General features: G+C 48.0%; 1 protein-coding gene across 2 annotated transcripts in view; it reads left to right on the top strand.

The window, feature by feature from the left end:
- ZNF516 (zinc finger protein 516) overlaps positions 1 to 13,291 on the top strand; it is a 189,373-nt gene that overhangs the window by 146,096 nt on the left and 29,986 nt on the right. For both annotated transcript variants that reach the window (XM_063923343.1, XM_063923342.1), the window contains exon 5: positions 3,744 to 5,216. In XM_063923343.1, coding sequence (XP_063779413.1) covers positions 3,744 to 5,216 — 1,473 coding nt within the window. The remainder of the gene's footprint in view (positions 1 to 3,743; positions 5,217 to 13,291) is intronic.

Genomic DNA, 13,291 nt, shown 5'->3' on the forward strand with positions numbered 1-13,291 from the left:
AACCTGTACATACAGAAATTCAAGTTCAAGATGGAGTCACTCAGAGCAGTGATAGCGAATCTGGAAGAAGGGGACTTCATGGTGTCCCTGGACATAAAGGATGCTTATCTGCATGTCCCAATTTACCCCTCACACCAAGGGTATCTCAGGTTCGTGATACAAGACTGTCTATCAGTTTCAAATGCTGCCGTTTGGTTTGTCCACGGCCCCTCGGGTCTTTACCAAGGTAATGACCGAAATGATGGTTCTTCTACGAAGAAAAGGCGTATTAATTATCCCTTACTTGGACGATCTCCTGATAAGGGCAAAGTCCAGAGAACAGCTGGAAGTCGGTGTAGCACTAACCCAGGTAGTGCTTCAGCAACACGGGTGGATTCTGAATCTTCCAAAATCTCAATTGACCCCGACAACTCGTCTGCTGTTCCTGGGAATGATTCTGGACACGGTTCAGAAAAAGGTGTTTCTCCCGGAGGAGAAAGCAGGGAGTTATCCGAACTTGTCAGGAACCTCCTAAAACCAGGAACTGTGTCAGTACATCAATGCACAAGAGTCCTGGGAAAGATGGTGGCTTCTTACGAAGCGATTCCATTCGGCAGATTCCATGCACGGACATTTCAGTGGGATCTGCTGGACAAATGGTCCGGATCGCATCTGCACATGCATCAGCGGATAACACTGTCACCAAGAACAAGGTTGTCTCTCCTGTGGTGGTTGCAGAGTGCCCATCTGTTAGAGGGCCGCAGATTCGGCATACAGGACTGGGTCCTGGTGACTACGGATGCCAGCCTACGAGGCTGGGGAGCAGTCACACAGGGAAGAAACTTCCAGGGCGTGTGGTCAAACCTGGAGACGTCCCTTCACATAAATATACTGGAGCTAAGAGCGATCTACAATGCTCTAAGCCTGGCAAAATCGCTGCTTCAGGGTCAGCCGGTGTTGATCCAGTCGGACAACATCACGGCAGTCGCCCACGTAAACCGACAAGGCGGCACGAGAAGCAGAAGAGCAATGACAGAAGCTGCAAGGATTCTGCGCTGGGCGGAGAATCATGTCATAGCACTGTCAGCAGTGTTCATCCCGGGAGTGGACAACTGGGAAGCAGACTTCCTCAGCAGACACGACCTTCACCCGGGAGAGTGGGGACTTCATCCAGAAGTCTTCCACATGATTGTGAACCGTTGGGAAAGACCAAAGGTGGACATGATGGCGTCTCGCCTCAACAAAAAATTGGACAGATATTGCGCCAGGTCAAGAGACCCTCAGGCAATAGCTGTGGACGCTCTGGTAACACCGTGGGTGTACCAGTCAGTGTATGTGTTCCCTCCTCTGCCTCTCATACCAAAGGTACTGAGAATTATACGGAAAAGAGGAGTAAGAACAATACTGGTGGCTCCGGACTGGCCAAGAAGAACTTGGTATCCGGAACTTCAAGAGATGCTCACGGAGGATCCATGGCCTCTACCTCTAAGAAGGGATCTGCTTCAGCAGGGACCTTGTATGTTCCAAGACTTACCGCGTCTGCGTTTGACGGCATGGCGGTTGAACGCCGGATTCTAAAAGAAAAGGGCATTCCAGAGGAAGTTATTCCTACCTTGATTAAGGCTAGAAAGGAAGTGACTGTACAACATTATCACCGCATTTGGCGAAAATATGTTGCGTGGTGTGAGGCCAAGAAGGCTCCAACGGAAGAATTTCAATTGGGTCGATTCTTACATTTCCTGCAAGCAGGATTGTCTATGGGCCTAAAATTGGGGTCCATTAAAGTTCAAATTTCGGCCTTATCAATCTTCTTCCAGAAGGAATTGGCATCAGTGCCTGAAGTACAAACTTTTGTCAAAGGTGTACTACATATACAACCCCCAATAGTGCCTCCAGTGGCACCGTGGGATTTGAACGTAGTTTTGAATTTTCTCAAATCTCATTGGTTTGAGCCTCTAAAATCGGTAGATTTAAAATACCTTACATGGAAGGTAACCATGCTATTGGCCCTGGCTTCAGCCAGGAGAGTTTCAGAGTTGGCGGCTTTATCATACAAAAGCCCATATCTGGTTTTCCATTCGGACAGGGCAGAACTGCGGACACGTCCTCATTTTCTCCCTAAGGTGGTTTCGGCTTTTCACTTGAACCAGCCTATTGTGGTGCCTGCGGCTACTAGCGACTTGGAGGACTCCAAGTTACTGGACGTTGTCAGAGCATTAAAAATATATATTTCAAGGACAGCTGGAGTCAGAAAATCTGACTCGTTGTTTATATTGTATGCACCCAACAAGATGGGTGCTCCTGCGTCTAAACAGACGATTGCACGTTGGATCTGTAGCACAATCCAACTTGCACATTCTGTGGCAGGCCTGCCACAGCCTAAATCTGTAAAGGCCCACTCCACAAGGAAAGTGGGCTCATCTTGGGCGGCTGCCCGAGGGGTCTCGGCATTACAACTTTGCCGAGCAGCTACGTGGTCAGGGGAGAACACGTTTGTAAAATTTTACAAATTTGATACTCTGGCTAAGGAGGACCTGGAGTTCTCTCATTCGGTGCTGCAGAGTCATCCGCACTCTCCCGCCCGTTTGGGAGCTTTGGTATAATCCCCATGGTCCTGACGGAGTCCCAGCATCCACTAGGACGTTAGAGAAAATAAGAATTTACTTACCGATAATTCTATTTCTCATAGTCCGTAGTGGATGCTGGGCGCCCATCCCAAGTGCGGATTGTCTGCAATACTTGTACATAGTTATTGTTACAAAGATCGGGTTATTACTATTGTTGTGAGCCATCTTTTCAGAGGCTACTTCGTTTTTTGTTATCATACTGTTAACTGGGTTCAGATCACAAGTTGTACGGTGTGATTGGTGTGGCTGGTATGAGTCTTACCCGGGATTCAAGATCCTTCCTTATTGTGTACGCTCGTCCGGGCACAGTACCTAACTGAGGCTTGGAGGAGGGTCATAGGGGGAGGAGCCAGTACGCACCATGTGATCCTAAAAGCTTTATTTAGATGTGCCCTGTCTCCTGTGGAGCCCGCTATTCCCCATGGTCCTGACGGAGTCCCAGCATCCACTACGGACTATGAGAAATAGAATTATCGGTAAGTAAATTCTTATTTTCTATTTTACAACTTACATTGCTGATGCAGCAAAACACCACTCTGTGTACTAGGGCTGCGTCTTTAACCTCAGAGGAATTAGTTTTAAACTTGTACAAAGTCACAGAAGAAGCAAATTAAGTTGATCAGTACAGTGTCACTAAGTCTCTTCCATTTGTTTAATTTGGGTGATTAAGACACTTGACGAGGCAGAGTCGCACCAAGCGGGGTTGTTTGGCACAACTGCAGCTATGGTGTATGAGGACATATCTGTATGGATTAATTACATATACTGTAGGAAATTTAAGGGCATAGTTACTAATTATAGAGTCCTGGATTATCATTTCTTATTGCCGCTATTTGGGTCAATAAGAAATAAGTGTCATGAGAGACGGGCGTCTCTGTGTCAAGCGAAACCTGGGAATTGCAAGCGGATATCTGCTATGGTTCCCTGTTGATACAGCGGAGGGTACGTACCATTTGTGGGTATAGCGCACAAATAATATTACTTCATTAGATAAATAGGTCCCTTGGAAAAGAAAGACTTGTAGATTTTGTTTAAAAAATAAAAAGTGCTGTCCTTCCCAAAAAAGAAAGGGAAGGCTATTCTACCTTTGCTGTATGATTTGCTACAAGTGACATTTCATTTATTATTGTTTTGTAGGCTTGAAACCATACCATCAGGAGTTCTCTGCAGAAGATATGGCAATGAAAATATCTGACACAAACCATCACCATACCTTTAAATCTGAAGACACCAGCGAATGTGAAAGTACAGAGTGTAAAATAGATCTGCAAAACCCTTCTTTTGTTTCAAATAATCATCCTGACTATTCTCTAGTAAAAACTGAATTTTGCCCAGATTTAAAAATACCAGCATTCAAGTACAACAAAGACCCTCACAAACCAATACAGAATATACCTTCATCCATGTCTGTGGTGCAAAGCAGTGTTGACACAGTCAACATGAAAAAACACTTGTTACCGGCAAAAACACACACAGATGGAAAGGCAATTAACTTACTGAAGGAACACTCCACCACAGAAAATAATGGTACAGATAAACAGGAGTTCATTCCATTGGATTTAAGTGAAAAATCAAGCAGGGATGAAATTTGTAGTAAAAGTGCTGTTGATGCATTGCAGGCTTCATTGATTGTTCATCAGTGTCCTTACTGTAGTCACAATACCTATTATCCTGAGGTTTTGTGGATGCACAAAAGAATATGGCATAAAGTCAGTTGCAACTCCATGGCTCCACAGTGGGTTCAACAGAACGGTTTCAAAAATTTGAAAAACAATGTCCTTTTTCTTGTCAGAAATGGGCGTACCGGTCCTCCACCAGCACTTGGTGGCAAAGAATGTCCACCATTACCCATCACTAAGTTCACACGTACTCAGACGCCAAGTCAATCTACTGCATCCAAAAGCAACTCATCAACTTTAGGAAATGTTTCTAAAGCAACTTCTGGGTCTCAGGTGCGTGTCAACTCTCGTGGCTTCAGTGGGCCTAAAGCAGCAAACTTTGATACACAACGACAGCCTAAGGTGGTGCAAGCTCAAGAGCAATACAATACAGTCCAACAGCCGTCATCAAAAGCAAAGAATGACTCAAGCCCTAAACTGACCCTAACTGGAAATTACAGTAAATATCACACATCTGCTCAAACATCAGCATCTAGACAAATTCTACAACCATGTAGTAGCAAACAAGCAGAAAAATATACTATGTCCCAGGGAGCTCCTAGTTTTGCATCTCCTAATAAACTTTATTTGTCTGATGCAATTAAAACCAAATTTTCACTGTCCCAACCACAGTTTCCATTTCATAAAGTAGATTCACACATCAAACAGGAGAACCCTATAGTGCCTCCAAGGGAATCTCAGGCCAAGATTATTAATGATCTAGGAACAGTGCCCAACTGTAGTGCTGGACCCAAGACTAGCCCTGTTTTGCAAAACCAACAAAGTACAACGGTTGCTCCATCACCATTTCATCCAGTAAAGCAAGAGCCTGCGTCTGAAGGCCATGAAAAACGAATAGACGTTCTAAATATCTTTAAACCCTACATTCCAAAGGACCTAGCTACACTGTACCAAAGTTGGGGAGGCAGTAACAATAATCTGGATAATGCAGGTAAATTTACTTTGTTTTGCTGTTTTAAGAATTAGACCGGTTATCTGGTGAATATCTGTATAGCATAGAATTGTTAAACAAATCTTGTAGAAATAGGGGCAGATGTACTAAACCTTGGAGCGTGATAAAGTACCAGCCAATCAGCTGCTAACTGATATTTTTCAAGTACTACCTGTAACATAGGAGTGAGGAGCTGATTGGTTGGTACTTTATTTCCGCCCACTATATCACTCTCCAAGGCTTACTACATCTCACCCTTAGTTTTGTAATTTTGTCATTAAACAAGTTTCTGGAAGCCTGTATGTTTTGCTAATAGAGCTGTTATATGGTAACCTCTATATGTAGTCCAAATATATAGGTTTCAAGGCATTAATGAAATGGGTGCTATGAATATGCTTAGTAAAAAAAATAAAAAATAATCCTTTATGTTGTCTGAATTCGGATAGTTGGATACTTCATTATTTAGTAAATGTATCTAAAACGCAAGTGAATAAATTGTAGCAAAGTTCAAAAATGTGTTAAGGTTACCCTACTCATTAAGAATTTTTCTACATCTGATTTTTTTAATATAACTTGCGGTGTAGCTGTTCATCTATAGCAGATTTATATTGACCACCTCTTCCACATATTTGTAATTTTAGCCAGTGGGTCAGTCCATGTGGAGTGGTCCAGCCCTGGTTGCTTGACCATTTTTTAAATTTTGTATTTTGTGTGTGAACCCTGTAAGTTAGTAGTCAGAAACCACAATTAGTTTATGTTTATTTACCTTCATATGAAGATGGTGGCCATTTTAGTATTATGTCATATGATAATTTTTTACTGCTTGGGGCAAATGCAATATCTCCGCTCAGAAAAGTAATAGAAAGCTGGAATAAAAAACATTATTTTTAGCACATTTCAAACTACAAATTTTTGTCATATAAGTCCCTACCTCACTTACTTATGACTGAAATTTAAGCCCAAAGTTAATAGTCCTATTTAAAATTAAAAAATATATATTTTGGGATTATATTTCAGTGGGAAGGAATACAATTTCAGAGCTGTAATTTGGGTGGAATAGCTATATTGTCAGAGATTTGCCAAACAAATTTTGAGTTATCTATATAGTCTACTTTTTGTTTATTAGAACACTTTGGAATTGCTTGTTTTTCACCTAAATTGACCTTTAATATCTCTGGTGCGGGAACCTGATAAATATTTCTAATTTCACAGCATTCATAGTACTCTATAGGGGGTAATAAAAAAATAATTTAAAAAATAATGGAGTGTGATAGTACATATTTTGATGTGTGGGGAAAAAAGCTACACTAAGGGTGTGTACACACGGTGAGATCCCTGCTATGTTCGATTTTGACTATGCGATTTCCCTTGAACTCCCCCAGAGCCCAGATAGTACAGATAGTACAGATTTTGACTATCTTTGCTTAAGATTTTGTCGATGTACGATTTTTGACTAAATGCCAATTTTGACTATACTTTGTACTAGATTGTGCAGGCAAGTCAATCTTGATTATCTAGTATACAGTTTATCTAGCCTTACGATACCGACCCCACGGGAGCGCACAGTGGGATCAAATCTGTATCGCAAGCTGCCTAGCACCATGAGATATGCAATAACTTTTCATAAGATTTTGAATATATAGTCAAAATCTCACAGATTTCTCAACGTGTGTACACACCCTAAATCATAGCATATCAAACTCCAGAATAGGGCACACATTGAAAAAATAGGGCAGTTTCTTCCATCCTAAACATCCAGACTTTCACAAATAAATTGCCAGATGTTGGTTAACCCTTTTGTCACTATTACCTTGTAATTGATTGTAGTGATAAACATCCTAGTGATATTTGGTGGACCCCCTTCTTTTAAAGTAAAGCATTCATTACCTTCAAAACCAGAAATAAAGACACGGAGACTTGAATTTTGGCAGAAAAATTGCTAGCTATTTATTTGACCCTAACCAGTAGCAAACCCGTAATAGAAAATTTTATTAAGATGCCGATCCAGCCGGCATATGGTGGCAGCAAAACGAACTGCTCTATTAACCTAAATTAACCTTAAAATACTAAAAATTCGAGACCATCCTAATTTTACTACAACTATCACAAACCGGTAATAGGTGACAACTCAACCCCCACAGTGACTACCCACCGCTCCTGGGTGCCCTGCCGCTGCCTTCCCGGACGGGTGGTCAAGCGGCCAATAAGTCGATGGAGGTGAGTGCACCTAAACCACACCAAACTGTAAAACACTACAGCTTACCATACAAATACAAACTGCCGTTCTTTTCCGCCAACAGCGAAAGACTCCTTCCCAGAGTCTTCGCACCGCCACCATAACCTCACCCTAACTCCTGCAACACTAGGAACAGATCCTCCAGGAAAAGCATCAGCCCCTCACTGGATAGATGCATACCATCAGGCCGAAAAAGGTGACTGTCTCTGAACCGAATCCTAGGGTGGCGAACCACTTGGCCTCCGTGGGACAACACCCACTTCGCCACCGCCCCATTCACCTTCTGCCTGGCCTCCTCAATTTCGCGACCGTCCGCCACACCTTGCCAACTCAACCTTGGCACCATCAGGGAGAATACCAATACACAATTGGTCCATGCTGCGGCCAAACTTGCCAGATCCTGTATCATGGCCCACCGCATCTCCAAAGAAGTCCTCATCCCCAGGTCGTTGCCACCTAAATGGACAACCAACACCCTAGGGCTCCATGCTTGCTGGCCTGACTCACTAGTCTACTTCTCAACTCCGTCCACATCATCCCTTGCCAACCAAGCCAACAAACTCCTCGAGCCCTAGGAAACATCTGTGCCCCCTCCGAGGCCAAAACTGGGCGGCCCAATACACATAAGAGTGGCCAACCACCCAAATAGGCAAGTCATCTTCCAACCAACCTGAAGAGGAGGAAAAGGGGGTAAAAGTGGTTACTAATCATCTATACCATTGTTTAATTTACTGCATTAACCTGAAGGATCTGCCAAAAAGAAAAATTTTGTTTCCGTATATTGCAGCAGTCCCGGCCTAGCCGATCTGCACGAGCTTCCAGCCAATTTGAAGCAGAACATGAACACACAAATGGGAAAGATGAAAACAAAATTAAGAAATAAACAAAAAAGGGGGGGGGGGGGGAGGGTAAAAAAGGGGTAAAACATGTAATAACTCAGCCGGAGGTGAAAGCGTAAAGACCTGCTGAGGGACTCTGATTAGAACAGATTAGCCGAATTGTGGATTAAAATTCAGTCCGTCAAGTCAGGCAAAAAATCGCAAAATAACTCCAGACCCCCGCTGCCGGCTCATGCCCGCAACGGCGAGTAGCTAATCCCTGAGTAGGCTAAAAGGGGGGAAGACAAACACACGCACAACACCATAACGTACTGAACTGTACAACATGACTGAACAACTGTAATTAAACAACAAACTACGCGCGAGCCAACATTTCATGCAACGGAGCGAATATATCGTCTGTAACTTGACGACTTCCATCGCCCCACCGCCTGGACCTCGTCCATGGAAAATCCCGCCGACGCCGCAGCCCCTATGCGGAAGGAATGCGTCCCGAACGCAGCGGGTGGAAGGCCCGAGCTCGCAAGACAGCGACCCAGCATCCAATGAAATTGATACTTCGTCACCGGCAGCTCGTCATCATGCAGCAGCCATGACCCCCGACCGCCGGGCCGTACTGCCGCATACTACCCTGCCACACTTACTGGGCAAATGCTCCCATCCAGTGCCGGAACCAAGGTGACCCAACGACCTCTCCCCACTTGGTCCGTCTTAGAGCGACGCCATCCGCAAAGCAAGGACCTCTCACCCACCACCACGTCCTCGACCAGCATGCGCGAATCTGCTCGCTTAGAAGGCGCCACCAATTCCGAAACCCTAAAGGCTCCGTGGTAAGCCATTGAGAACGCCAAACTGAACAACAGCGACTCAAACCTGGACGATGCGACACCTCCTACCGCTCTAATAACAGCCGGCAACAAGGCCGCATCAATGGGCCGCCTCCTGTCAGGCGGCGTCGGCGCGGCTCGCGCCCATCCTTTCATTGTCGTCAGCAGAATCCCACTCTTAGTCACGTCGGTGACGCCCTTTATTACCACCGCTCTGTACCTACCTGAAACAATCAGCTGCCAAATAAAAGAAAGCATAATCCGATGCCCGCTCTTAACTTGCGAATTTCATCCTTGCACAAACTCCTCCCATTCGCTCCAAGCTTGCCTGTAAGCCTTAAGCGTGGTTGGCGCGACTGACCGCAACGCTAGACCCTCCAGTCCGGCCCGATCACCTGCCAAACATAACCGGGACAATGAAAACCATGCTCGTCGGCCTCGGGTGCCAACGAACAAAATCTTTCCCACTGCCCTCGTGATAGCGCGTCAGCAATTCCGTTCTCTAGCCCCGGCACGTGCTGCGCGCGGAACCACACGTTCCGACGAAGGCATGTCAACAGCAACTGCTCCAGCACCCGCAGAACGACCAGCGACTTCGCCCTCTGGTTATTTATCGCATGCACCACGCCCAGATTGTCACATCTAAACAAGATGCTGCAATGAGCCAGCCGATCGCCCCATACCTCCAGTGCTACCATAATGGGGAAAAGCTCCAGCAGCAAAAGGTCCTTAGTTAAACCTTCGCGATGCCATTCCGCCGGCCACGAGGCCGCGCACCAAGATTCCTCCAGATAGCAACCGAATCCAGAGGCACCCACTGCATAGGTGAACAGCTGCAACCGAGCGCTGTCCACCATTGGGGCCTGCCATATACACATCCCATTGAAGTCCTCTAGGAACGAGGCCCATACGGCCAAATCCCTCTTGATCTCTGAGGACAAACGCACGAAATGGTGTGGTCTGACACACCCCGCAGTCGCCCTTTTTAGCTTCCGGCAGAAAACCCTGCCCATCGGGATTACCCGACAAGCAAAGTTCAACATGCCCAGCAAGGACTGCGCCTGCCGCAGTGTGACCTTACGCGACCCCTCAAACCGGCAAATAGCATCGCGGAGCTTCACCACCTTGTCCCGAGGCAGCCGACACGATCCTGCCACCGTGTCAATCTCAATCCCCAAACAGGACAAACAGGAGGACGGGCCCTCTGTTCTATCCTCGGCTACCGGAACGCCAAAGTGGAAAAACAGCGCTCGGATGCTGAAAAGCAAGTTGCCGCACCGTGGTGAATTTGCCGGACCCGCGCACAGGAAGTCATCGAGGTAATGTGCTACCCCGTGACCCCCTGACGAAGACTCCACGCACCAATGTAGAAACGTGGTAAAACGCTCGAAAAATGAGCATGAAACGGAACATCCCATCGGCAAACATTTGTCGATGAAATACTCCGATCCGGAAACCCATAAAACGGAACGAGTCCGGATGTAATGGCAGTAACCGAAAAACGGACTCAACATCGATCTTATTCATGAGGGCCCCAGTCCCGTAACCGCGGACCATCTCCAACGCTTCGTCAAACGACTGATACACCACCGAGCAATGAGCCGGCGGTATTGCGTCGTTGACCGACGGTCAAGAAAGATGCTGAATGAGCCGGAAAGCGCCTGGAGTCTTCTTGGGAACCACCCCCACTGGAGAGATGACCAAGTCATCCACCGGGGGTGATAGGAACGGTCCCTCCATCCTGCCCAACCCGACCTCTTTATCCACTTTCTCCCTCAGTACTAACGGCAAGGCTCGGGCAGACTGGAGGTTCCGCTTGGCCCGCACGGACACCTCGCTCGCAACAGGCAAGCGAAACCCAAACTGAAAACCGGAAACCAAAAATTGTGCATCCTCCCTATTCGGATACCAGTCAAACCACCGGCCCATAGTTTCCAACTTAATTGGTGTTGGTGCTCTGCGGAGCGCTCCCGCCCGCGGCTGGCCTGGGGGTAAGTTGGCTTACCCCGGGCACCCTGCCGACTGCCTTTGAAGCAGGAGGAGGCTGGGTGGGATCCGCCACGCTGCAGGCATGAGTGTCGAAAACGACACTGTTTGCCGAAGGAACACGCCGCATTGTTAAACGCGAAACATTTTTGTGGCGGCTCGCCCCCCTGCGCGGACGGCTGATCAACCCGGCTTGGCCAACCCGCCGTCCGCCCCCAGCTTCCGGGGCTCCTCAGCCTGTTGCGAAGCCCGCGTGACCTTGAGCCAGACCTCAACGTCCTTGAACCCAAAATCCATGACCTGCAAACCGTCCTGCTTTTCCTTGAATTCCTGGTCGTACTTACGCCATTCCGAACCCGAAGACGTGCGCTGCATGGCATGCACGAGATGCAGGTACCGAATTATGTTAACGTGCTCGTTCGGCCTGTCCTCCAGGTAACACGCCGCGAAGACCCAAAACCCGGCCAGCCAATTATCGAAGGTACGGAATGCCTCAGCCCCGATGCCCTACTTTGCGACCGCCGCCTTATACTCCTTCTTCGCGTCCTTCGTCAAGACGAACACATCCACGAAGTCCCCCCTGCGAATCTTCCTGCGGCAACTATCTCGCAGCCCTCGCATTACAGCAGTATAGTCGCAGCGCACGACACCGGGCAAATCGCGGCACTTCTTGGCCCTACGAGTTTCCTCGCTAAGCCGCTTGCGTCTCTTACGCCTCTTCTGCTGGCCCGCTGCCCTCTTGGCGAATTTCGTCGCCCGCTTCCTCGCCCTTGTCGTGCTACTGACTTCGGACGCCTGCGACAACAGAGACGATGAAGAGGAGGAAGAGGAAGAACTACGAGGACTAGAGCTCGTGGAGGAACCCGATACCGACTGCACCACCTCACCTGATGCCGCCGACTGCCCCGACATGGAATCCTCCTTCGTGGCCAAACCGACGTCTTCCTCCTCGAACTCTGCCATCTCCTCTTCCCCGAGCTCCCCTGATGCTGTCGACTGTTTGGACTGGGAGTCCTCCAGTGTGGAAACTTCGAAATACTCCCATCGCTCACGTCCACCTCAACCTCTCCGCGATCACCTGAAAAAGAAGACAAAGTACGGGACCCGGAAACCACTCCCGGGGCCTGCCTAGCACTCCGGGGCAAAGACATCCCCACCTCGCGTCCGCGCTCCGTCCGTACTGGACAGTGTCCCAAAAGCTCCGCCCCCAGGAGACGGAAAGCGCACGCTATTCGCTGAGCCGCTGACCCCGGCTGCGTACCGGACGCCCTCGCTTCTGCGTGCGTGCCCGGGGATGCGGCTGCGGCCAATGGGCCCAATGCCGCCACCACCGTCGACAGAGCCGACGCCAACTCTCTGGAAGTCTCCTGACTTCCCCAAAAGTCGCGGCCGGCACCAGCGGGAGCCCCACGCAGATGCCGGCGCACCTCTCCTGGCACGTCGGCCGGCAGGCGCCGATAAGGGACCCAACGGCCAATACCCCGCCTGGCCTGCTGGTGATCCGCTGGCCCCCTTGACCACAATTGGCGTGGCCCCCCGCCAATCATCTATCCTATCCTGTGCCTACTGGCCCTCACTATCGCTGCTGTGCCTGCCACCGGCCCCCCTGCGCGTGCCCTCCCCCCGCAGGCCGGAGCTCTCTCTGTCTGCAGGGAAGGCACCTCTGTGGGGCTCAGTGCTGCCGCGCCCTATCCTGGGATGACCTCCCCGCCGGCTGTAAGGGAGGCAGCAGGGGAGACGTAGAAACTGGCTAGTGATGGGTAGTTCATGAAAGATTAGTTCAAAATCAACTAATCTTCAAAGTGAAATAGTTTATTCAGTTCACAGCTTTGGCAAAGATTAGTTGATCAGGAAGGAGGAGTCAGACACAGACAGAATAGAGCCAGCAGCTGCATTAGGCTTCTCACTGTCTCACTCACTTCACTGGATTTTCACTCCCTGAAACTGATGCTGTAAAATGAAAGGTAAAAGTACAACACAGCCCAGCAATACAGATCTAATAAATAAAATAGTATCTGCACTGCCTAGCCCAAGTCTGTGTGTCTGAGTGAGCATGTGTTTCATGCTGCTCACCTTTCTGTGATCTAATCACTGTCCTATTAGTCCAGATGTCCAAACACTTGCTGCTGCTTCTGGTACTACTTACTTCTGATATATCAAGGCAAAAAGGGGGGCACAGTGGCTGTG

The sequence above is a fragment of the Pseudophryne corroboree genome, chromosome 5 (genome assembly GCF_028390025.1).
Source record: "Pseudophryne corroboree isolate aPseCor3 chromosome 5, aPseCor3.hap2, whole genome shotgun sequence".
Lineage (NCBI taxonomy): Eukaryota > Metazoa > Chordata > Amphibia > Anura > Myobatrachidae > Pseudophryne > Pseudophryne corroboree.